Raw genomic sequence first — 25,309 nt, 5'->3', positions numbered from 1 at the left:
TGATTTTACGCAGGGGTTGAAGACCCACCAATGCCAGTCAGCTGCAGGTGATTCTTGCAACTGTCCTAGTGAAGCAGGGAGAAAATCTGAAGACCGGGGACAGAGGTGAGACCCTGTCTACAAATAAGGCCTGACCCTACAAGAGCCCCCAAGGCGTTCACAGCCTACACCCTGCGTGACCATCCTGGCGAAGGGCCAGAGCGCTGCCCTCAGGACTGCCTTCCTCCAGCACTGGTCAGGCCAGTTCAGCCGCAGGTGTTAAAAGCCCAGGCACCGCGAGATTTTTCCATTTCACAGTACAGGTGAAATTACTTAATTTTACAAAGTTTGCCACAGCGCTACACACATCCAAGACTTAGAACCATGTTAGGAGTACTTCATTGTCATCAAGCAACAACCCTGACTGCAAATCTCCTATTTTCATCTCCCAGAGCACCCCCCCCCGACCTTATGTCCCCTTGTCCACGGTGTCCCAATCACTGGCCCCACGTGTGCAGGCACCCCCGGGCTAAGCTGCCCAGGCTTTCCCAAGACCACCCACTCCCCGCTGAGCAGCACGCTTGTGCTCTACATCCACCCTGCTGGCTGTCACCCGTGTCCCGTCAGCAAGTCACAGCTGTCTAACAAAGTAGGAACTGGGGACATCATAGGAACTAAGAACTACGTTTCTACGTATATTATTCATCAGCTCAAATCCATATTCCTAAGGCGCTACCATACCTCAGTACATGGAAACTTATCTTTACCAGCTCAGCCTCTGCTAACAGGGTCCACAGCACCTAATCTGGGCTGGAGGGTGGGGGGACTGCTAGAGCTTAAGTTAAATGAAATGGACAGAGGCCCCTCTTCTTGGGGGAAGGAACGAGAGTGGAGTGGAGCAGGACACGGTGCCAGCTGTGACTGCCAGCAGGGGATGAAGGAACAAACCCGTCAGGATTAAAATCACGTCCTAAAACCAGCTCGGTCACTGACTTTATACAAACTTTGCCGAGATTACTTTAGTAGCACACTTTTAAGCAACTCTAAAAAGCTGGCCTAAGGTGCTTCCAGAATTCTCAATGAGGCACCCATGATGGGGCCCCAAACAAATCTTATCATGTGACATTTACACTGTTTCAAGTGACAATTCCTGTTGACTTCGAACACATTCACTCCCTAAGATCAACGCTTCTACTGGTCTAACCGGTGTTTTGTCTCATTCAGGGAAAACAGAAGCCAGGAGCTTATTTTTAGGACATTCACAGTACAGGGGATTAAAGTGACCTGCTATCCAAGAGTGGTAACGGTAAATGAACGTAATCTATTTAAAAAGCAGGGGATGGTTTTCCTTAACCACTGTGCTGCTCTTCTATAAAATTAGCTGCTTCTGGCTTTTAAAAGTCAACTTTCATTATCCCTCACCTGCGTCTCAGAGCGTATGTAAGTATAATTACATAAATAAAAAGTTGGTAAAATGTGGAAACCGGTGGACCCCAACAGCAAGTCGGCTCTATCCCTCTTCTACTTTGAGGAAAAATGCTCAAAACAGAAAACAGTTGCATCTGGTCCCACCGTCAGCTGGATGTGGGTTAGCTGCTGCTGGAATGAATGGCAGTTACACCGTGTAGTGCCCAAGTGTCTGACAGCGACAGAAGCATTACTCCTGAGTAGAGCTAAAATCAGATTTGCAAATTCTTCATCCAAATTCCCTTTTAACTGTATTACGTGCATACAATCACAGAAGAGCAGGCGTAACCGACCGACCACGAAGCACCAGTTCTAGGACAGCAGCCCACCCGCCCCCCGCAGAGTGGCTCCAGCAGTGGCAGGGCCCCCAGTGCTGCCAGCTCGAGGCAGGGTGACCACCTGCCCACGTGCCGGACAGAGACGGCCTCCTGGGAGTGTACACCCAGTGTGGGCCATCCCGGGGGCTGCCGAGGGGGAAAAGAGTGGCCCGAGTTCCAGGCCAGGTGCTGTCTCCGGGAGCAGATACAGGAGGCAAGGCTGGCCGGTGGCCAGGCCACCGCCCCAGATGACGTCGTTTCTGCTGGGTCTGGCCATTGGTTTATACTGGAAACGAGTTGTTTGTGGTGAAGCCCGGTAGGAACCAGGCAGGCCGGTGCGCTCAGGGACCAGCAACAATCTAATTGGCTAACTTCCCAATAAGCATGAAACTGGGGGCCTTGCCACCCAAGGTGGGCCGTGGTGCTATGGCATCGCTGGCCACTGGGTGGCACTGGTGAGCCTTGGTGGGGACAGGAGGAAACGGGAGTGGAAGCTGTGTTACTCCGAGCAGCCAGTGCTGTGCAGCAGGACGAGGAACCAGCGCTGGGCAGGAGCCGAGTCGCACCGCACAGCACAGCATCGCGCGGCCCCTGCCCAGTCACAGCTCAGTGACAGCCGTTGCCGGGGTGGCCCCTCACAGGGACCCGTGAGAAACCCCGAGGGACGGTCACTGCTTTATACCTTTTGTCCTGCCCCAAAGAGGTGCCAATGTATCCTAAAAATCCCCAGATATGAGGCTTTCAGTCACACTGACACGGTGGGGGGTAGGGGGGGAGACACTACTCAGAATGATTGGCTGTAAATGCCAAAGGAATCAAAGAGCTTCTGATGTGACCAGGCGCCAAGCAAGCCCACGTGGTGCAGGTCGGAGCGTCCCCTCCCCCCCCATTCCCACAGGGCCCCAGATCCACCCAGGCTCAGTGGTGAGGCCGAGGCAGCTACCGCCACAAGGCCCGGGTAACGTAACAGGACCAGCCAGGGCTCAGAGGACACAGTGGACCAGCGGCAAGGGTTGGGGGGAGTGGACTCTGCTCACTGTGACATCAGCCCTATTTTCAGCTCAGCCTGACACGTGTACGAGGACGTTTCTCATTTCAACTTTGTTTCTTGGCTGTCAAGACTTTTCCTAGCGTGAAAATTCAAGTAGCAAGAGAGAACCATTTTACTTTTGTGCCTTTGCTTAAATATTTTGCAGTGAATTATTCCTGTAGAAGTTATTCTTACACAGAAACAGAGAGAATCGCCACCGAAGACGGGAGGCCTGACCTCCATCTCTGGGGCCCTCACGCCAGCTGCCCTCCATCGCTAGGGGTCCGTATGTGGGTCCACAGCCAAACTGCCATGATCTGGGGCTACACAAAGCTTGTCCAGATTGACTTTTTTCTTACTGATGTGCAGTATTTGAGCGACTTACACCTCAAGAGAGATGCACAGAACTGGCCGTAACAAGCTTGCAAAAAACCAAGTACACCTCCGGAGGCAAATGGACCCTTCCTTGTTTTCAGAGTTGCACAGATTTTGAAAACCAAAACCCAATTCATGTTGGACTGGTAATATATGAAAAAAATGGTCACATCATCCCTCACCATGAACCACGAGAAGGAAACGGGGCCGAGGCTGTGTGTGAGGCAGGCGTTCCACTCTCCTGTCTACGCCAACTGGACTGGCGGGGACGGGCCGCCAGACCTGACACTCAGCTGGAAGTAGAATTGCTGCTTTCCCTCACCTCCAAAACCCGCCAACAGGCACTTTCACCACTTTGACAAGGTTCAACTTTAACCGTTATCTGTGCCTGCATCATCTGCTACTTCAAGCAGCATGATGGGGCCGAGGGTGTGTTAAGACTCTGGGGCACATAGCCCGCGGCACCTGCTGACCCCGGCGGGTTAAGCGGCCGTTACCTTTGTGCTCGTCTTGCTGACGCCTCCAGGTGCACGGCAACGCCCCGACCTTCGTTGACAGAAATCAAAGTGGAAACCCTTCTTATCGATCTTCCAGGTTTACTTCTTTAACTTTCAGAAGGTTAGACTATGACTAGGTGCACGGTGATGTGCAACACGCAAAAAATCAAAAACATTACAGCTTCCAGTATACCTGAGACTCCTACACCGTGTGGGAGGGCGTACCGCTGCAGCTTCAGAAAGATCCCTTGGGACTCGATGCCACCTAAGGGACTCTGCCGCGGGACCATCTGTGAACAGTGCCACAGGAGATGCAGAGCCCCAGAGGCCACACAAAGGCCAAAGGGCAGGTGAGGTGAGCAGGATCAATCCTGCTAGAAACTTCTACCCCGCTCCCCCGCTAAAGCACATGAGCTAAGGGGGGCAGCCAGGATACATCTGAGGGTCTCTGTCAGAAAAAGTATATGTACATGCGAAACCTTCCCTGCACTAATTTTCTGAACAGTTGGCTATTTAAAAAAAAAAAAAAAAAAAAAACCTGTAAAAACTAAAACACTTAAAAATACGAGAGAATGCCAATGACCAAGAAAATTCCAGCTATTTGGATAACTTTAAAAACAGCTGTCAAGGTAAATCCTTATCAGGACAAGTTTTGGTTCTCTCTCCAAATGGGGGGAGGAAACTGGTGAGATGTACAAGGCTGCTTTGTCCCCACCCACATTTTTTTTGCCACTGAAGATCTGGAAGAGACAAACAGCTCGTGCAGCTGTTAAAACATGCCTCTCCCACCGTTCCATTCCTACCAAACACCCCTTGGTCCCAGGCACCCCCCCATCTATGTCACCATGGGGACTTGTCTTCTCTTACTACCTGTGAAGCGTGCTCCCAGAACTCACACCACCAATCCCTGTGAAATCCGCGCCCCCAGATCCACTTCGCCACAGCACAGGGACCGGACATGTGGCACTCGGGGACGACGGGCAGCGCTGGCATCGGGGCAGGATGCTAACACCTCACTGGACCTGGGTGCACAGGTTCTGCCAGGGGTCCCCATTTCAATTCTCAAAGCTACGTGAAACTGCAGAAATCTGATTTTCCAGTCAAAATTTGTTCAGGTCCCCGGAGTTTTAAGTCATCTCGGAGCCATTTAGGGAGCCCCAAACATGGGGACATGTGCCTATGCCTATCACAATTCCACTTCCAAACCCTAACCAACCAGGGCCACTTTAGAAGGACATCTTCAGCCCTCTTCGTGCCTGTGCCTGGACAGTAACGAGAGGCGATGAAGAGGAAATGAAGAGCAACCATGAGGAGGACTACGAGACACAGGGACCTGGGGGAAAATAAAATGGCAACTGTTTCCGTAAGTTACACTGTTTTTGTTTTCATAAACTCTGAAAAACAAACAAAAAAAACTCATCAGAGAACAAGTGCGTGTTAATCCCATCACCCTGAGGACCTGAAGATCTACTGACTGTCCCACGAGAGGTCAGAGCCTCTGTGTAGCAAGGTCTTGCCCATGATGCTCATGAAGGGCTGCCCTGAACCCACAACCCAAGGCCAGTGCCAATGGCCTGGGAGAAGTGGGGTGGAGGGCAGAGTACCTCCAGGGGCCGCACACTGGCTGCCCAAGGATCTACCCAAGACTTGACCTGAATTCAGGTCAACATGGAAAACGCCCCCTCCTAAGAGCTGTCCCAGCATCGCCCGCACCCAGAAAAATATCCCGCGCTGCAGCCAGGGAGGCGGGTGGGGGCCCTGGTGGGGATGCAGGGTTCTGCTGAGTGTGTGCGAGGGGCCATCCTCCCATTGTGCCTGTGTGTGGGGCCCCGGGGAAGGTCCACAGCCACTGCCACCGTCAAGTAATGGTTTGGGGAAGAGGCAGCTGCTACTCACCGAGGCTGAAGTCGGGTGTTTACCAGAGACCTTTTACACTCCTCCCAATCATCTTTTGGGAAGATGACATTTCTGGGATAACAGAAAATGATCAGAAGCAACTAGCTCAAAAGCATGTCCCTTATGCAGGCTAGAAGCTGTGGCTGTCCATCCACGTAGTTCTGAGACGTAAATGTGCTGGGAAGGTGCTCAGTGAGGAGGTGATGTGCAGGGGAGGGGGATGGGGCAGAGGGAAGAGAAACCCGGCCTGTGAGCAGAGCCACCACCTCCTTGCGGCCGGCCTCCCTGCCCCTCCACTCCGATCTTCCCTCAAACACCAGGAAGTCAGAACTGGGGGTAAGTAAGCACCCACCCCTCCCCCAAACCCCGCCAACTTTCCTTTCTCACTGTGCGCCCTACATCTGACTCCACACTCGGAGCCTGGGGGCAGTCTCCCAATTCTGGTTGACAGAGATGGAAATCAACTGAATTGAAATCAATCACCCAGGGTTTTGTGGCTACACCTCGGTTTTCCTTTTATTCTGTCACATGCCTATAGCCAACTGAGAACATTTAGCACAGGATTCCAACATGACTGCTCCCCACCCATTCACAGCTGGGTGATGCTTATATTTAGGTCCATTCGTAACCCCTGTAGAGGCGCTACTGTGTAGAGGCGCTATAATTTGATGGATATTTGCGACACGTTGTCAGCATGAAGTTCTTGGTTCAAACAACCTGAGGTGTATTGAGACTCATTTTAATACAGCAACTGGTTAATTTTGTATTTAACCACTCACTCCAAAAATCCAAAAATAAATAAACAAATAAATATGTATATATACATATACACACACAGTATTGCTTTGCAGTTTACTTGCAACTCCATTTCTTAGGTCTTGGGTCATTTACATTCTCAAAATGCATCTAGTTATGCAGTTTTCTAACCACACTACATCCACAAGGCCTTCCCTCAGGTCTCTGGCCTAATCAGCCGGCTGAGAGGAGGAAGCAGCACATGGCTATAATCCTGGAATTTAGGGCCATTTAACCTCTTGTGCTTTTAAAAAAAGTTGCAAGAGTATATAAAAGATAGCATAAATAAAAACTGAACACAAAATGACCGTAATCATAGAATAAGATGTGCCCCAGAGCAATTTAAATTTCTAAAATTTAATTTTGGAGAATGAGCTGAAAAGAAGAAAGAGAAAAGATTCAAGCTGCATGATCTCATCTGGGATTGCAAAGGTCTGTCTGAACTTGAAGCCTGGGGTGGGATGACCCAGCAGTGCACGCCAAGACTCCTGGTCTGGGTGCTGCTCAGAGTGGAGAGACGTTGTGCTCACTTACCTTCAAGCACAGGAAGCAGGGTAAACAGCCTTCAAGACTGGCATGTGTGTTTATGTTGTGTGTAGTATGTGAATTGGACATAAAAAAAATTCCGGTTCGGTCAAAAATAATATAACTCCTGAAAATCATGCTTCAGTTGAAAATCATGCTTCAGTTGAAAATCAGCTACAGCACTACTGTGCTAATAGTAATAGGTTCCCACGATATACAAAGAAGTGAGGGTCACGTGTGCTGGGAGCAAACTGTGTGGCAAGGTCCCCGCGTGGAGAGCCCACGGCGGTGACAGCGCTGTGGTGAACACCTGGATGACGGAGGACCTTGAGTGCCGGGCAATGCACCCCCTTGTCAGATTCTGCTGAAGATACTACATATACTTACCAGAGCCTGATAATAAAGAAAAGCGATTAAAGACATCAATCGTCAGGTGAGACATTCAGCAACGGGGCTGGTACAGCTTTTTGGAAACACGGACAGGAAGTCCCGACAGACTAAGGACGGGCACACGGGGCTCAGGAGGCCTCCTGGACTTGGGCAAGGGCTTTGACCTCTGCAGGTGCAGCAGAAAACACGGCTAGAACTCCTAGCTCTGGACAGGCCCGAGTGCACGGCCGTCCAGAAAGACCGGGAAGGGTCCAGAGCTCCCCCCGGGTGATACATACATTTATACAACAGTGGCGGCCAGGGGGCGGTAGTCTTTTCTGGCTTTACTGCATTGTAATTGTGGTCGCTGGCCCAGGACGGCGTGCTGCTCTCACAGGGCGGCTCCTTAGCGAGGACCTCACTCCTTGGAGGCACCACGGCCACCTTCTTCGCTGTGTTCTCCTTCTTGTCTGGAGCCAGTCTCTTGTGCACAGAAGAGATTTTAATGCCTGCCTGGATAATCAGTAAAGCCCCAATCATTAACGAGGTCAGAAATTAACCTTTGCTCATTTCACTCGGCAGTTGAGGGTCCCGACTCAATCAGCTCCTGGGCCATCCTAAGCCCAGTACACTGCATCTGCTCAGCAGAGGGCTTGGCTACTCCCCCACATCCAGCAGGCCCGCATCAACATCTGAGCGATGAGAAGGTCCCTGACAGAATAACCCGTCATCCTACCATCCTGATGAGGCGTTAGGCCGCCAGGATAACCGAGGGGCCATGGAGTCAGGCAGTGAAGCAAGGTGGAGAGCACGGCGGGCCGGGGCCCCGTGTGAGAACGCGCCCAAGCAGCACTGACAGGCAGGAGCTGCAGACACAACAGCACGTGGAGAAAGGACAGGTGTACAAACGACATCCCTGTACCCCACCAGGCACTCAGTGCGGCACGCCCAGAACCCACTGGCCACCTCGCTGCCTGCGCTTCAAGTCCCTGCACAGAGTCCAGCAGGGACTGCTCTCCTCCCAGCGGGGCTGGCGTGTGGGTGGAGAGTTATTCCACGCAGCAGCCGGTTCCCACGTTTCTATCAGTTACTCCCTCGGCTAGATGCGGAGAAGGAAAACATGAGAACACGTGCCTATTTGTGATTCCGACGAGAACACTGGTGGGCAAGGCGGAGGGCAGTGTGAAGGTGCCTGCATCCCGTCCGGGCCTGTGTGCCCGACACTCTCCAAATCAACCCACCGAGCCTGTAACCTCCAGACGCTTTTGGTTTCAACTACACAAATGGTTGGTCTCAGTCAACTTACCTGAACGCTACATTTCTGAAGAATGATTTTTTCCGGCTTTGTCTTGGGTTTCTCTTTAGGTTTTGGTTTCTGCTCTTTCCCTGCGCTCAGGAAGCGCATGGTGGCCGCGGCGTGTTTCAGGATACACTCGCTGCTGCAGTAGACAGAGTCGGGCTGTGCCACGCTCGAGCACCCGGGGCCAATGCATCTGGCGGCACCAGGTGCCTCTACGACCTGCAGGATCAGACGTGGCTTCAGTGTACTCACCCACTTCGGTGGGTATGGCACTTTGTAACATAACTATTTATGGTACCGAGATGACTGCTTTTAATCGTGTATGAAAAATGATGAATAAAAATGTACCTTTGTTTATTCAAAACACACAACTCTACCTCCCCTGAGTAAGGCCCTCAAGTTCTTAACTGCCCTGCAGGCCACGCAGAAAGGCAGAACTGTAAGCGGACCCCGGCACTCACGCTGCGCACTTCTGAACACAATGGGATTTCACACCACAAGTAGGTTCCCTTATCGGGCAAATGGGCAGGGATTTTACCAACGAATTAAGATCCCAAGTGAGAGGATTCTGAGTTAGTCCAAAGGGTCCAACTTCATCAACTGAAAACCCTTCCAAGAAGAACGGAGCCTCCAGAAGCTAGAGATTCCACTGCTGGCTCTGCTGAGAGGGCGCCCATGCCTAGGCTCGGCGGGCAAGGTTGGGAGACGACACCCAGGACACCCAGTTAAACGTGGCTCTCAGAAACAACAGATGACTTTTTGGTATTGCCAGGCCACAAAAATTGCCCGGGACATATTTTTCATGCTAAATCAAGTCAGAGCTTTTGGAAGTGGATCTTTCTCCCCAGCCGAGCCTCTGATACCTCAGCCCCCACCGACACCTGGAGGGCAGTCTTGTAAGACCCAGAGCAGAGGGGGCCCAGCTAAGCCAGGCCTGGATTTCGGAGCTAATAAATGTGTGTTGTTCAAGCTGCTGAACAAGTCTGTGGCTGCCTGCCGTGCAGTAGGAACCTGGTTCACTACGAGGGCTGAACACAGCTGTCCATTATCACTAGAGCATGTTTTGATGGTCGAGACTAATAACGTACATGAACATACTCCTCAAATGTACTGGAGCAAAATCTTAAATCTCAAATTATGCACCAATTGTTTTTCCTTCATAGAATCCAACTTTTACTCAGAGAAATACTTAAGTTTATGTGTAGTCTCAAACACATCAGCAATCACAGGACATTTCCTATTGACTTCCATTTCCATTCATTCTTCTTCCTTACCAGTTATCATCATACTTCCACTCGATGCCTCCTCATACGCCCATGACAGGTAAAATGTAAACAGTCCAGCCCTCGAGGCTACCTCAGTGCAAGGGGGAGACGGCGGGGAGCTAGGACACGGCCACCGCAAAGTCGTCTGCATGCCCAACACTGGCTAGAGAACGGGCTGTGGGCTGCATGGGCCCCCAATTCAAGGAAGGCCTGGGGTGAAAACATGCTCTGAGTAGGACAATCATGAGCGCCAGAGACAGCTCTCAAGATGCACGGAAACCATGACAAAGAATCACGGCCCCCTGGGCAGGAGACACGAGTGATCAGAGCTGGGAAAGGAGAAAATAGAGCTGCACAAGCACCGGTGAGTGGGAGAACACCACACCAGAGGGCGTGCTAGCCGCAGCTGTCTTGTCAGCCTGGGGAGCCGTGCGGTCACTACCGCTGGCCTTGGCATCTTGCTGCGAGGCAGGGACAAGACCACTGGTTCTCTTAAGGCGGTGACGGGTAATATAGGTGCACACGTGCCCCCGTGACTCAAAAATAATTTTGTTTGTTCACATATGTACTTCAAACTCAGGATCCATTCATGAGAAAATTTAAGGGAAGACTTAAAAAAGTGAGTCCACTTATGGAAAATGTTAAGTCAGTAATAACAAAATAGGAGATAGATATGATTAACAAACATAGAGAAAGAACAGATAGGCCTGCCAGCCTTGAGCAGGTGCATGGACCTGGGAGCTCGCAGAGCTCAGCCCCGCGCCCAATGCCACTCCTGGGAAAAGCTAACTTATCTCAGGAGACAAACGCTTCTGTCTTGACGTTTCTGCCAACGGCAGTTGAGAGCTCCACGGTCACCTCTACCGCTCACCTCGGGAGACAGGTACTTACGGGCTGGAATATCTTGAGTTTTTTCTTGCCACTTGGGTTTGCAGCTTTCTCAATTCTACCCTTAATTCCTTGGTCTTCACTCGATTTCTGCTCCACAGTTCCTATACTTGTACAGTCCGTGCCGTCGGCATCTGCAGGTCTCGACCTCGAGTCCTGCGTGCCTGTGGTCTCGGAGCTGGGCTCGTCCTGCACTTGCAGGATGGTGCAGTTTGGGCAGATGTAATCCTCCCCGTTCCTTTCCAAGAGCCTCCCTCGAGCCTCAGAAATGCCCACACAGTCGCCATGAAACCATTCTTCACATCGGTCACAGCAAATCATAAACCTGGAATGATAAAATAAGGAATGGATTAACAGTAGTATTAGGAATGGAAAGTGAGAGACCAACTCAATTTTAAACACAAGTCAAATTTCAACATTCTATTATGAAAAAAAAATATTACAGGAATGTGGAGAGAACAGAATAAACAGCATCCACGTGCCCTTCTCAATTTTACTAACATTCAATCAGATTTGCTTCACCTTTTCTCTGAGGGGAGCACTCTGCCCTGGACACCACAGTTCTTGTCCACAGGAGGGCAGCCACGCCTTTACCCCGCCCCCGCCTCCATGAGCTGCCCCAATGTCCACACCACAGCCCAGTCGCAGCCGGTCTGGAGCAGCGTCACCCAGCGAGCTCTCTGGGACAGCAGATCCCCTCTGGTCCAGGCCGCCCTGTCCGTGGCTGGTGGGACCGAGGCAGCCAATGTCCCACGCCAGCCCCCACCTTGGTGGAGGGTGTGGCTCTTGGCAGTGCCCACCCATGCCGTGTTTGTTTTTGTTTTTTGACAATGACTTGTTCGTCCTTCCCAAGAGAACAAGTCCCTCATTCAGGCCACCCTGGGACTCTAAACTAAGACGAACGGAAAACCCTCCCTGGCCCTTTCCACAGCTCAGACCCCCCCGGAAGCCTGGGCAGCCGCTCCATCCTCCCACGACCCACCTGTTGTTGTGAGGCTGGCGGCACAGGCAGTACAGGGCATTGGGGTCGTACACCTCACATTCGGGCTTGTGTCGGACTGCGTCTCCGGGTTCCTCTGCATTCCCCCCTGGGGCCGCCCTCCCTTCCAGCTGGCTCTCTCTGTCCATTTTCGCCGCCTGGGATGCAGCCCCCAGGTCGGCCTCCGGCTCCTGCGGGACGGGCCGCGAACCCTCCATCGCATCGCCTGCCTCAACGTCCATGGTCTCCACCGGGTCCTCCTCCCGATGCTTCTTCCTCAGGCGGTTCTGGATGCCTCTTGGGGGCCTGTCGGTGGGCTCCTGCTCGCGCTTTCTCCGCAGGCGATTCTGGAGTTCCTTCAAAGTCAACCCGTCACTGTCGCTATCGGAGGTGTCATCCTCGTCGCCACCCCTTCTGGCCTTTGCCGAGGAGGCCGTTCGGTCCTTAGCACCCGTGGAGCCAGACCTGGGAGCGCTCTTCCCGTCCGAGGTGCTCTCCACGCTCCCCTCGGAGGCACTCTCCGCATCTGTCACTGGACAGGACGCCGGCTCCGCTGAGTCCTCTAGGGACACAGGGGTGCCCCTCCGGCCCCGGCGCCGTACCGTGGTCAGGAACTCCTCCACCCGCTCAGTACGCTTCGGCTGCCTTCCGCTGCGACGCAGCGACGGGCTCTGCTGCTGCCGGGGCAGCGGCTCCAGGGCATCCACCTCCGCATCCCCGGCGCCCTCACGCTTGGCGATGGTGGTCCTCCGGAACCCCCACGTCTTCCTGAACTCTTTGCTGGTGGGCTTGATGGCCTTGGGCGCGTCCTCACCACTCGGGTCACCCTTCTCCTCCATACCTAACAGGGAAATGCAACCAAACCACACCTGGCGTCAGCCAGGGCCGCGGTCCTGGCCCAGGACCGGCCCCCACCAGCCACGAGAGCGCACGAGAAGGGGCACCACCCGCACGAGGAAACCCAGACACAGTGAATCGCAACAATTCTCCACCTACAAGAACCGAAGGCGTTTCCTAAAGTGCGCTGAGAGGATTCAAGGTGATCTCTGAAGAAAAGCTAATGTTCAGCAGAAAAACACAGCTAGCAAACCAAATCTGTGCATCTGTCAACTGCTGAGGACGAGGATTTGTACAAGAGGTAGCGGGGAAAGAGGAAGCGAGCAGCAGTGCTGCTAGGACAGGACAGGGTGGCGGGTGCCTCGGGCTCTCCCGCACAGAGACGCGGGGCCCACTTGGCTCTGCCCGCAGAGCTCGGTGGACAGAACGCCATGCTGGCTCTGGGCCTAGTGCGGGGAAGCCCCGAGCTGCGTGTGAGACGTCTGAGCACGCTGCTGGAGGGATGACGTGGAGATGGGGGATTCGGACCCTGAACACCCACACCCAGCCCCCGCTGAGCCCCGCCCAGATTCCCGAGCCACGACTGTGTTGACACAAGATGGGCCCATCCAGCTCTGCGTGCAGTAGCAGTAGCAGCCGATCGATCGGGCACTGAGAAAATACTGAGCCACGTGGCACCTGTGGTGTATACTTCTTCTCTCCTCTTTCTAACAGACTGTTTAAAGGGTCGTGTTTGTGAAAACTTCACTCCTGTTTAAAATTAAAAAGGCTGAAAAAGATAGTATATACCTTGAGAGTTTTTTCCCAAGCTGCGCAGGCTTCAATTACATTTAAATGCTAACGATGACTCAGGTTTTATGCCATGTTCCATCCCAGCGGGGGGGGGGGGGGACTAGTGCAGAATGAAAACCTTCGAACAGAAAATATACAAAATTAAAAATCACACGTAACTGAACTCTCTTTTTGGTTCCCACTAAGTATGGTCACCTCCCATTTCCATGTCCAGGTCTGCAGCTCCCCCACCCTGGGCCTAGGCCCACACTCTCCCAGGCCACTTGGAAGCTTGCAGGAGTAGCTGTGACATCAGCACTTGTGCCACCAAGGACCACGGCACTGTCCTGGTCACCCAAGTCTTTCTGCAGGAAGGACTCTCCTCTACAAAACACAGTTCTCACCAGAGAGAATATACAACGTCATCGTAAATGCACTAAAGAAATCACCCATGTAAAAATAAAATAGTGCTCTGAATCAGATTCTTAACACACAATTAGACACTCTTCAAGAAATCTTGGGCTAAAGCTTAAACCATTTCAAACAAATACTAATGTCACATCAGTTTCTTTACATATAATGCCGCTTTTGAAATAGAAAACATGACATCAAAACTTAAAATTGTGTTGCTGGCGTTTAACACTATTGCCACGTTACCTGCCCCACACGGAAGCTTGGGCGCTTCTTCCGACTTCCTAAAAACAACGAAAACCTGGCCGATGCAATTGCAGGGTCCAAGGGAAGCGCCAAGCCCCAAAACACTGCTGCTGCCGGTCACTATTCACAGATTACAATGCAGATTATCTCGAGACTGTCACCACGGAGTAAGCTCCTAAAAGAAAACAACAAAACAGTTTAAAAATTTAAAGCAACTAAAATCATGTTTAAGAAAAAAAAGGCATGAAGCTTTCCAAACAATCTCTTATTTGAATGTACATTACGTGACCCACAAAGACACTGGGCGAGTCGACAAACAAAATCCACAAAACAAAGTCCCCTGCTTCCTTAAGGACTTTTAAAGAAGGGAAGATACTTTGACTACACTCTGAAAGCAGGGGGCTGGACAGGCCACGGCTGGCGCACTGGTGGGGAGGAAGCTGGTGGGCAGAGAGCAGAGGCCTCAGTGGGAAGGAGGGTTTCAAAACTGATCATTGGTACCAGCTGCTTTCCAATTACAATCTTACTTTTGAGATGGACCCAGGTCAATAAAAACACAGACAGAGAGAATGGAACAAAAGATGAACAAAAAGATGACACGTGAAAATCATTATTTAGAAATTCTTTTCTTTTTAAATCTATTTATTTAATTTTTGGCTGCGTTGGTCTTTGTTGCTGCGCGTGGGTTTTCTCTAGTTGCAGCGAGCGGGGGCTACTCTTCATTGTGGTGTGTGGGCTTCTCATTGCGGGGGCTTCTCTTGTTGTGCAGCAGGGGCTCTAGGCGCACGGGCTTCAGTAGTTGTGGCACGTGGGCTCAGTAGTTGTGGCTCGTGGGCTCTAGAGAGCAGGCTCAGTAGTTGTCGCCCATGGGCTTAGTTGCTCCACTGCATGTGGGATCTTAAGTTCCCTGACCAGGGATCAAACTCGTGTCCCCTGCCTTGGCAGGTGGATTCTTAACCACTGTGTCACCAGGGAAGCCCTAGAACACTATACCTATGTCATCCTTTTAGTTAAAAATCTAAGGAAGATTTCAGAGGACTAATGTTATGATTATTGAACATCACCGGGGTACAGCTCATCTATGTGTATTTACATATTTAAAGAACATTTCTCCTCCTGTGCCCTCATTCAATCACGATACCTAGTTTGCTCCACAAACGTGTCTGTTTCTAGGTAGGTCCTTGGTGTTAACATTTTAACACATTTCGCATTCTAGATCCAGGACTCCCTGCCCGCAACTCTCCTCCTCCTCACCTCCCACCAACTGCCTCCCCTGTAACTGGGGTCTCCTTGGTGACCTCAGAGCAAACATTCCGTCCCACCTCCTTTTAAAGAGATAGCGACCATCTCACTCTGGTCACCCCCGCCCCCCACATGGCCACCACCTCTCTCACATGTGGTCAACCCATCTCAAAATGAGAAACTTCTCAGGAGAAACTGTTCACAACAGTGAACATTTATAAAAGCAAAGAAATTACTATGTTCTCAGGAATTAAAAAGTTTTTAAAATTTGTTAATCTGAACCCACCCCCAGAAAAAACCCATGCCTCTGGATTTGAGTTCTGAATAATCAGAAAAGGAAAATCCAGTTATTTCTGTTAAGTGGAATGAAGTACTTTATTCAGAATAAATCATATCATTTTAGATAATCTGGTTCATTTTGGTTCATTCTTTTTTATTTTACATTTGCAAGATCGCTTTCATAATTTCTTCCCAGAAATTCTAATGTAAAATTTCAGGTCACGAAACAAAAACAAACCCCTATGATCAAGGCAAAAGTTAAAAAAGAAAAGTTGTGTTATGTTCCTAACACAACTTAAAATGTGGGTCCACACACAACAGCAGGTCACCAAACGGTGGTCACACCGTACTAGTAACAACTTTTCCCCAGAGGAGAACGGTGGGCGGGCATCCCTGAAACTGCTGGGAAGAAGAAAACCTGGATGCGAACATGATGCACTGATAGTTTTATATCTTTACATTTCTAAGTGCAAATGTCCTCTCAGCTGAAAACGGCTCCATTTCCTAAGCAGACCTACGAATACCAACAAGAAACCTTAGGTTCCCCCAGGCCACCCAAGGGCAGGAAGCAGCCCACCACCTCCCAGGGAGCTCTGCAACATTTTGCTGTCAAGGTCCCTTTATACCCTTAAAAACTGAGGACCCCAAAGAGCAGTTGCTCATGTGGGATATGTATTTCCAAAATTAAACCTGAGAAAGGCTTTCAGAATTGTGGATGTTCCCTGATACCACATCAAACCTCGACAGGCCGCAGTTCCATTGAAAGTAGTTGTGACACGAATCTGCAACCACAGCCATGAATGCTCCACACCTTCCTGTGTCGTAACGCACTCTGAAAACATCTTTTGCCTATGTGCACGGTGGCCAGTTGGACACATGTAGAGTCCACACGCTGACACATTTCATTAGACGACATGAGACGCATCTGTTAATGTTAGCGCCCATCTCCTGAAATGTCTTTCATTACTGGGAAGCCAACAAGCTCAGGGTGGCAGATAAAAGCTTTTCAAAATGCTAATTTTCGTTTAATGCCGGAATTTTGTCATCAGTAACAAATATTGTCAGTTGCTTTCCTTGAGTCTCACACTGTGCATCTTCGAGAAAACGCCTGCCACACACCACCTGGAAAAATGCAGTCCATCGGCGCTGCTCTGCGGCCCCCGGCTGCGGGCGCCTCTGGCCCCTCAGGGGCACTACCAGGAACCTCTGTGCCAGCAGTGCAAACGCCGACCAGGCAGGGCTGTCTCACGAGGCCGACTGTGACCCTGGACGGGGCTTCTGAGCTCTTAGCCTCCAAAGGGTTTCAAAACACACCATTTCCGGTAGCTCAAGAACACTCTGGCTACACGCCAAGCACTCACATGTATCCGCACTTCAGTGTCAGAGGAGAGGAAACATTTGCTTCCACAAAACTGTTCTAAAGCCACCACTTCGTTTTCCCTTCAGACTATCCAACCCTTGGAAAACGTTAAGCTGCCAGAAATGATCTTCTTTAAAGCAAAACCCAAAATACGCTCCCCAAGCAAACAACGAGAGTGCTGCTGCCCGACTCTACAACCACGTAAATCTGAAGGCTCCACTTCTACAAAGCTCGCGACAGGTAAGTAACCGCATCTTACCCGTCTGAAGATGCTTAGTTCTATGGACTGGAGACTAATTTCTCTGAGATACTTTAAAATGTAACATATAACCACAATGAAGCTCCTATTTTCACAGCACAGCAAACACGAGAAAACAGTTGCGGCTTCTCAAAAACATAACACACAAGCGTACACCTGCCCTGCCCACCTAGCGGCAAAACAAGGTGATCCTCCGAATCTCACACCCCGAAACAATATTCAAAGCTAACAATTTTAATTTTGAAACAATTCTAACCTGCCGGTCACAGATTATATCCAATGCTACAACGTAACCTCATGATTTCGGACTCTGCTAACTCAATTTACGGTTCTAACAGGCTGGGCCAAAGTTCACAGTTACTGATATTTCACGTTAAGAGTCTTCCGTCTCATGACGAATCCTTTGCTGGGGATGAGGAGGGATTGAGAAGATGCTGAAAGTTCTATGAAGTACTGAAAACAGCAAGCTTTCCCAATTCAAGCCTCTTTCACAATTCCGTTTTTATTAATGGGACAATCACTAACGAGGGCACGCCCAGGAATTTGAGAGGACATGCGACATCCTGCCGACCTGGCAGCGAGCGGTCCCTCTCCACGACCCCACGTTCATCCTGACTCGACTGCACAAGTGGCACTGCAGTCCTTTAGGTGGCCTATCCAAAGTCTGCTGCTTTCCAAATAACACTGTCATTATTCAAATTCCACTGAAGCAAAAGGACCCATAGCACAAGCGGTAACTACAGAGAGAAATCTAGGAACCACCTGCTGTTCAAAATTTCTTAGGTGTTTTTGCTTTACAGGTCTGTGCAGACAAAAAGTAAAACTTGTTGCTTAAAAGCTCGCCAGGACTGGTGCCTCGGCCAAGCTCTGGTGAGGCCAGGACCCCAGCTCCCCCATTGCGGGTGGGCAGTGGGCACTCTGGTTTCTCTCTACCCACTTCCTAGTGAAAACACAGGCTTGTGACCTCGGTGGGCAGCTCTCCAAAAGCGCTTCAGGAACAACCAGCAGAACCACCTGAATGCGTCCAGGTTAAGGTGGAGGAAACGAGGCTTTCCCTGTTCTCTACGGAACCGCTTGTTACCTTGGATGGACTCCTGCTGTGGTGTGCACGTTTGTGCCCCCGGGGCCCTCCTGAATGGGATATCTGCCCTGGAAAAGAGGCCCCAGAGCTCACCTGGCCCTGCCACCGGGACCCAACTGCCCCGGCATCCTGACCTCGGGCCTCCCGCCTTCAGAGCTGCAAGAAATCAAGTCCACTGTGTCAAAGCTCCCAGTCTGTGGTCCTTGCCACGGCAGCCCGAGTGGACTGAGGCAGCTCCCTCTTGTCTCTCAAGGAACAAGAAAACATGGCTTCAAACGCTGGCAAGGGACTCTCTGAATCCTACACCCTGGGGGTTGGTGCTTGTAAGACAAGGCCCCCGCCAGGGTCTTAGGGACCCTCTGAACTGCACAGGCTCCTGTCTTCACCGAGTCTGCAAGATGGGGCAGGTCTGGCTAAATGCCCAGGACAACACTAGGATGGGCCCCCAAACGGGAGCCTCCCCTCTCCTTCCCCAACCAAGACAAAGGGTGTGACTGTGAGGTGGCGGGGGAGGGTCACAGACGGGACCTGGGCACAGTAAGTCGCTCCCCAGAACAGTCAGCCCTGCTGGGCACCTCAGGGGTTGCTTCCTAGGGACCCTGATCCTCCAGCTCCGCCCCCCTAACAGCCCACCCTATCGCTTTCACATCCGCCGTGGTCTGTCTGGGCCCCGAGTGCACCGGGCTGGCTACTCCCTTCCAGCACCCACCGGGGCGCTGCTGCCGGATCCCCGTGTCACCCGTAGCACCCAGTGCAGGCCCGGCGCACCGTGTCTCGCTGCGGCAAGAGCTGTTGGTCAGGATCCGGTGAGAGGCTGTGGGTGAGGACAGCCTACGATAAAGGCAGAATGCCACCGTTCCCTCAGGCCCAAAGACCCCTGGGGCCTCCTCACCTAGAGCGCACCCCGGATGTACTCTGGGACTCTGGTTCCAGGCGGTCCACTTTGTGAGGGACGTGTGCACTGAACCGTCTTCACTGGGGACCACAAACTAGCCAGATATTCCACGCTCTTCCCAAAAAGCAAGAACGTGGTTGAGTGCCCCCTGAAAACATTGCCTATCTTCTTAAAAGTAACCCATTTCCCCAGGTGTTAAAGTTCAGAGTCAACTGCCTTTTGAAATTCCCATTTCTCAACAACAAGAGCATTTCTAACCATGACCTAGAGCAGAGGTTCTCAAAGTGTGGCCCCCGGGCCTTTCAGGAGGGCCCCCCCAAGGTCAAACTATGTGCACAACACTAAGGGCACGGACGTGGTGGTTTCTCAGAAGCCAAATGACAGAGATAGGACAAAGGAGACAAGAGAAACCAGCTACTGTCGCTTAAGCCAGACGTTCAGGAGAGCTGCAAAACCCTAGGACAACACTACCTTTCTCATTAAATTGTTTTTGTCTTGGAACATAGTTTCCATAAAGTGTTATTTATGTTATTATTTTTAAGTATATTTAAATGTCTCATTTTTAATGCCAAATATGGAAGATATCAATAGACACAATGTAAACAAAAGCCCTTTGGGGTCCTTGTTAATTTTAGGGGTAAAGGGGTCAGTCTGAGAATGGCCAACAGCACAGACTCGACACGACTGGCTACTTCAAAGGGCCGCTCTTGATGGGCCAGTGAGCCTGCAGGGCCGGGACAGTGACGCTCCAGGAGGCTGCGCTCCCAGACCCTCCCCACCTCTCCTCGGCTGACTGAGAGGCACCGGTTATGAAACGGCGGCATTCAGAGGGACGGCCACCCAAGTCCACAGAGAAAATGGCTGGAGGACAAAACCAAAGGCCTGTGGCTGTCTCCCAAGCACCTGCTTCATGAGTGGAGCTGCACCTCATGCCTCAGGCCAAGGGGCAAAAACAATGCTTGGAGACCTTGGAAATGCAAACGTCAAGAATTCAACTGGGGCTTCCCTGGTGGCGCAGTGGTTGAGAGTCCGCCTGCCGATGCAGGGGACACGGGTTCGTGCCCCGACCCCGGAGGATCCCACATGCCGCGGAGCGGCTGGGCCCGCGAGCCATGGCCGCGGAGCCTGTGTGTCCGGAGCCTGTGCTCCGCAACGGGAGAGGCCACAGCAGTGAGAGGCCCGCGTACAGCAAAAAAAAAAAAAAAAGAATTCAACTGTATACTTGAGCTGGAATCTTCCTTTCTTTCTCTGAGATTAGAAGAGGCCAATGTCTAGCTTTGGGGGGCAGTGGGGAAGGTCCAAGCTTAAATAAAGCAGTTATTAAATAAAAACAGGATTTTCTGTACTGATTTTTACAGATCCATGCAGAGCTCAACTTGAGGCAACTTCTCCGACTCCTGCCACCGCTGCCCGGGTCGGGAAAGTGCAGAAGAAAGCCACCTTACTACTAAAAACACAAATACTGTTTAAATTACAATCTAACAAACCTAAAGAGTCAATGGCTAGCCCTGACCTAGCCCTGTCTCCATGGGGCACTGGGGGCATTTCAGGGGGACCACTCCTTGTGCCGGCTCAGCATCCCCAGTCCTGACCACACCCACACACTAACAACTAGGGTTAAGTCCTCTGATAAGCAGATAGGGGGCTGGGAGGCTCAAGGGGCAGCACCACGGAAAAAGGCAGGCTTCACGCCAGGGTGTCCCTGCCTTCAACCCCAACTGCAAACCTAACAGCTAGGTGTGCTGCCCAGGGAAATGGGGACAACTGTGAAACTCCATCGTGTCAAGTGCCAGTCAGAGTATGATAAATAGCCTGTGTCATTTATAAGGGTGCTCCCAGCATGCTTTTTTTTTTTTTTTTTTTTTTTTAAACTAAGGGACACAAACCAATGTCCATCACCAGGAGACCAGTTTGAGAAAAACCTAGAAACAGCCACATGATGCAATTCTTTAAGACTGTAATTAAAGGATGATGAACTCTACAGCCCCTGCCATGGAAAGAGCCCCACACCCTTGAGCGAAGCCAGCAGGTAACAGTTCCCAGCACATCTTGACTCCCCCCCCACCCCGCCCCAACCAAGTTCACAAACACATCCACAGCTGTAACTGGGCTTCCATTCCAAATGGTGCCATTTCTGGGGTTTCTGCTTTCTTTATATCCTTTCATATTTTATATCCTAATTTTCTCTCCCTATAAACTTATCTTTGCAACCCAAACACAGTATAGCTCTCTTTACATTGGGAGGGAACCTCATTTCCCTTCCTGTAGTAAAGGTGTATTAAATACCTCTTGAGTGTCTCTATCAGCATATGAAAAACAAAACCATAGCACTCAAGAGAGAAACATCTGCTTTACAAATTACAAACAAGATAATCACACCTACTAAGTAGGTTTTACAATCACGGCTACAGCAATTCTTATTAAAATGCGTACAATTACCTATTCAACTTCACGTAATAACTTACCCTCAAAATTAGAGGTGACCTTTGAACAATGCAGGAACTGGACTCCCATCCAATTCCTGTGTATAACTTACACTTGGCCTCCGTATACAGCAGACCAGTACCGTAGTATCTACTACCGGAAAAAGTCCCTGTGTAAGTGCACCCGGACCGTTCAAACCCATGGTGTTCAAGGGTCAACTATACTACTCAAAAAATAAAATGAAGAGAACAGTATGGAGGTTCCTTTAAAAACTAGAGTTGCCGTATGATCCAGCAATCCCACGCCTGGGCGTGTATCTGGAGAAAACTCTAATTTGAAAAGATACATGCACCTCAATGTTCACTGCAGCACTATTCACAATAGCCAAGACGTGGAAGCAATCTAAATGTCCACTGATGGATGCAATGGATAAAGAAGATGTGGTTAATGTATACATCAAAACATTACTCAGCTATAAAAAAGAATGAAACGCCATTTGCAGCAACGTAGATGGACCCAGAGATTATTATACTAAATGAAATCAGAGAAAGACAAATATATATCACTTATATGTGGAATCTAAAAAAACTGACATAAATGAACTTACTTATTACAAAACAGAAATAGACTCAGGCGTAGAAAACAAAGTTTATCCCACTGCCCGCATGCTCGGGCAGGGGGATAAATTAGAGTATGGAATTTAAAAAAAAAAAAAAAAAAAAAAAAGGCCTAAGCAAGAGACTCCAGGAAGTGTGGGCACTTAAGATCAAGGGAGCTCAATGTAGACCATTAGGCCTCCTCCTTCCCAAATAGTACATGTCCATTAGCTGTTAATCACAGAGCCTTTGCAGTGGAATTAACACACATCATTTGATGCTGGCCTTAAAGAGAGTAACATTAGGTTTCCACTGTACCTGACGCCACCATTTAAGTAAAAAGAAATGCAAAAGGGACTGTTTAAGGAACGTTTTTCTTAAAGGACTTCCCGAAGCCACCAGGTGTATGAGAAATCAGGCCTCTACTGGACACAGTGCCAACTGCAGGGACCCAAGGACAACAGTGAACTGACCTGTAAACATTCAATCTTCGCTCTGTAAGAGCCAAATGGAAGTCACTTGGTAGCTTGCAACACGTGTATAAAAAAGGTAAAACACGTCATGTTAACAGAAATAAACAATCAGTACCTGGAACGTCTGGAAAACACACACGAAAAAGACCCAGTCCGCGGGCTGCCAGGGAAAGAGCTCCGAGCCAATAAGGCACCCTGTGGTCAGTCACGGAGACTTCCAGTGTCAACAGCAGGACCCACAATTCCACCGCCAAAAAGAAAACGGGAGCCAAGTCCCCACTCCAAACCCTCCCCACCTCACCAAGAAGATAAACCCCACCCACACGAAGGGCCACCTGAAGCACTGGGAGTCGCCCCGTGTCCAGGTTCCAGTGACACATTTCCTCAACAAGCCATGGTGATGCTCACACACGCATACATGCTGGGAGGCGCACTGTTCGCCAGAAAGAAATGGTGACCCCCGTAACAGCAGACAATCAGGGGAGGAGCCAACTGCCCAACTTTTAATTCTGCCCTTTCTTATCAGAGCATAACTCGCTTCGCCTGGAACAGCCTGAATTTAATCGAATACTAATAGAAGACAGTTCTCGGTGGAAAATCAGAAGGAAATTAAAGATACACCTTATTCCTAAACTCACTGTTAACCTAAGTCTGCAAAAACACGGGCAGCTAGGAAACAGAAGGTGCTCAGGAAATGCATTAGGCAGAACGCTTCACAACAGGGTTGGGGCTGGGCCTCCCCAGGCGACACCTGAGACGTCTCTGCCGTGTTAAGATGGGAAAGCAGAGGACTAGACGTGGAGACGTATATGTTCAACACATGCCACCCTCAAGTGCCAAAAAGGGGTCCCAGGCTCCAGGGACATGGCTGCCGACCCTCACAGGTCCCCATTACACACGTCTCCAGGGTTGGGAAGGCCACCTTTCTGGTCCCTGCTACAACCAAGGTGCTTGGCACGCAGGATGCAATAAATATTTGTTGAATATAACGAGAAATCGTTCTAAAGGTCACAAATCTTATTTCCTTAAAATCCATGGCTAAGATATGGGGATATGTGCATGTGTATAGCTGATTCACTTTGTTATAGAGCAGAAACTAACGAACCATTGTAAAGCAACTATACTCCAATAAAGATGTTGAAAACAAAAAATCCACGGCTAAAACACCTTTCTTGGAAACATGAAGCCAGGGACTACGTAGCTCTGGGGAAATCATGGAACATTTGTCTGGGGTTGGCCCAACGGCCCGGTTAGAATCCAGCTCTGCGATCTTGGGCAAGCTCCTTAAAGGTGCTTTGGCTTCTTGGAGGTTAGAACAGGTACAGAAGCATCCTACTCGCTGAGACGAATTAGCACACGTCAACTGCCCAGAACAGGGTCAACCTTGGTGGAATGCCCACTGTGAGCTGTTGTTGGTGCCAACTGGAGGCTCAGCTTCCCGCTTACCAAGCTATGGGTAATGAGCTTATGTGAGCACACTGAAAAGATCTTAATATCCGCCCTTCCCTCCTGCAAAATACCCTAGTACATGAGGTTCAAATCTCATTCCACCAATGTGCAAATTATATGGATATTACCTAAGACCAAAACATGAATTAAAGAGTATCTTCAACTTAGCTCAGGTGCTGTCGTTCTAAGGTCCTAACTCTTAAGCTCATTGACTGAAGTGCTGGATTCAGAGCAGAAAACCTGCCCTGACCTCCAGGGTTTCCCAACCTGGCGGGGGAGCAACCAAGGGGGAAAGAAAAGAGAGCAAATGAGGGCATGGGATCTGAGCCCCAAAGACGTGAGCCAGAAAGGGCCCGGCCGGGCACACTTCCGGTGGAAGGTGAACGTTGCTCCTTTCTACTCTGAGGTTGACCAGAGGATAAGATATAACACAAATTTGTGTCCTACATCAAATCGACACGTCACACAATAAAAGCTAAAAATCCGTATTTTACGGCTAGGCACACACTCAATAAAAGAGCGAAACCGATTTTCTGAAGGCCTTTTTTGCTTCCTATAGCATCAAATATCACGCAACTATCGTAATGTTATTCTTTACGAGAATAGTCGACCAGAAACCAAAACCATCAAGCGAAAAGAACCACACTTAAAAAAAAAAAAACCAGAATGAAACTTCATCTCCTTTAAGGTGTCCAGAGCAACTAGACACTTGTTTAAAAAAAAAAAAAAAAAAAAAAACGGAGGTGGGGGATTCAATCCTACGTTACACAGTTACTTGAAACAGAATCACTTCCTCCACGCACCAGCAGCGAGACCAGGAACTTCTAGGAAAAAGCATCGCCCTCCTCCAGCGCTGCCGCTGGTGGTGGTGGGGGGGGGGGGGGTCCACCGGGCGGCGTCCTGATCGCGCACCTCTCAGGCCGTCCACACCGTAACCCAGCCCCGAGGACACGCCCGCGGCGGGCGGACCGGGCCGGGCCCCGCGGAGTGGGCCCTGCCCGGCAGCCCCGGCGCCCCCCTCCCCTCCCCCTCCCCGCGGCCGCCGCCATCTTCTCAGCTCGACAGAGCGCGGCTGGACGCGAGCCCTGCGGCGCCGGGCGGGCCGGGCTCGGGCGCCGCCACCCCCGCCCGTCCCTATGCGGCCTCGCAGCGGCCGACCCTCCGCCCGGCGCACCGGCCGCCACTCACTGCGCGGGCCGCAGGCCTCCAGGATTCCGCAGCCATTTACTCCGAGAGCCTCAGAGTGGGCGGGCGGGGTCGACGCCGGCCACCGAGATGCGGGGGGTAGAGGGGCCGCCCGCACT

At 50.7% G+C, this 25,309-nt stretch overlaps 1 protein-coding gene across 4 annotated transcripts in view; it reads right to left on the bottom strand.

The window, feature by feature from the left end:
* The window catches only part of DIDO1 (death inducer-obliterator 1), a 51,497-nt gene that overhangs the window by 18,175 nt on the left and 8,013 nt on the right, over positions 1-25,309 (bottom strand). For 2 of the 4 annotated variants that reach the window (XM_060079333.1, XM_060079334.1), the window contains exons 2-7: positions 13,948-14,122; positions 13,309-13,429; positions 11,686-12,523; positions 10,707-11,028; positions 8,557-8,769; positions 7,550-7,763 (exon numbers count right to left, since the gene is read on the bottom strand). In XM_060079333.1, the coding sequence (XP_059935316.1) occupies positions 7,550-7,763; positions 8,557-8,769; positions 10,707-11,028; positions 11,686-12,521 (1,585 nt within the window). In that variant the 5' untranslated portion in view covers positions 12,522-12,523; positions 13,309-13,429; positions 13,948-14,122. Of the gene's footprint in view, positions 1-6,070; positions 7,764-8,556; positions 8,770-10,706; positions 11,029-11,685; positions 12,524-13,308; positions 13,430-13,947; positions 14,123-25,193; positions 25,290-25,309 lie in introns of those variants that run through there. The other 2 variants (XM_060079332.1, XM_060079335.1) reach the window with 2 other exon arrangements.

Source organism: Mesoplodon densirostris, chromosome 16 (assembly GCF_025265405.1).
Source record: "Mesoplodon densirostris isolate mMesDen1 chromosome 16, mMesDen1 primary haplotype, whole genome shotgun sequence".
NCBI classification, from domain to species: domain Eukaryota; kingdom Metazoa; phylum Chordata; class Mammalia; order Artiodactyla; family Ziphiidae; genus Mesoplodon; species Mesoplodon densirostris.
The sequence above is the reverse complement of the archived record's forward strand: the minus strand, read 5'-3'. Positions and strand labels throughout refer to the sequence as shown.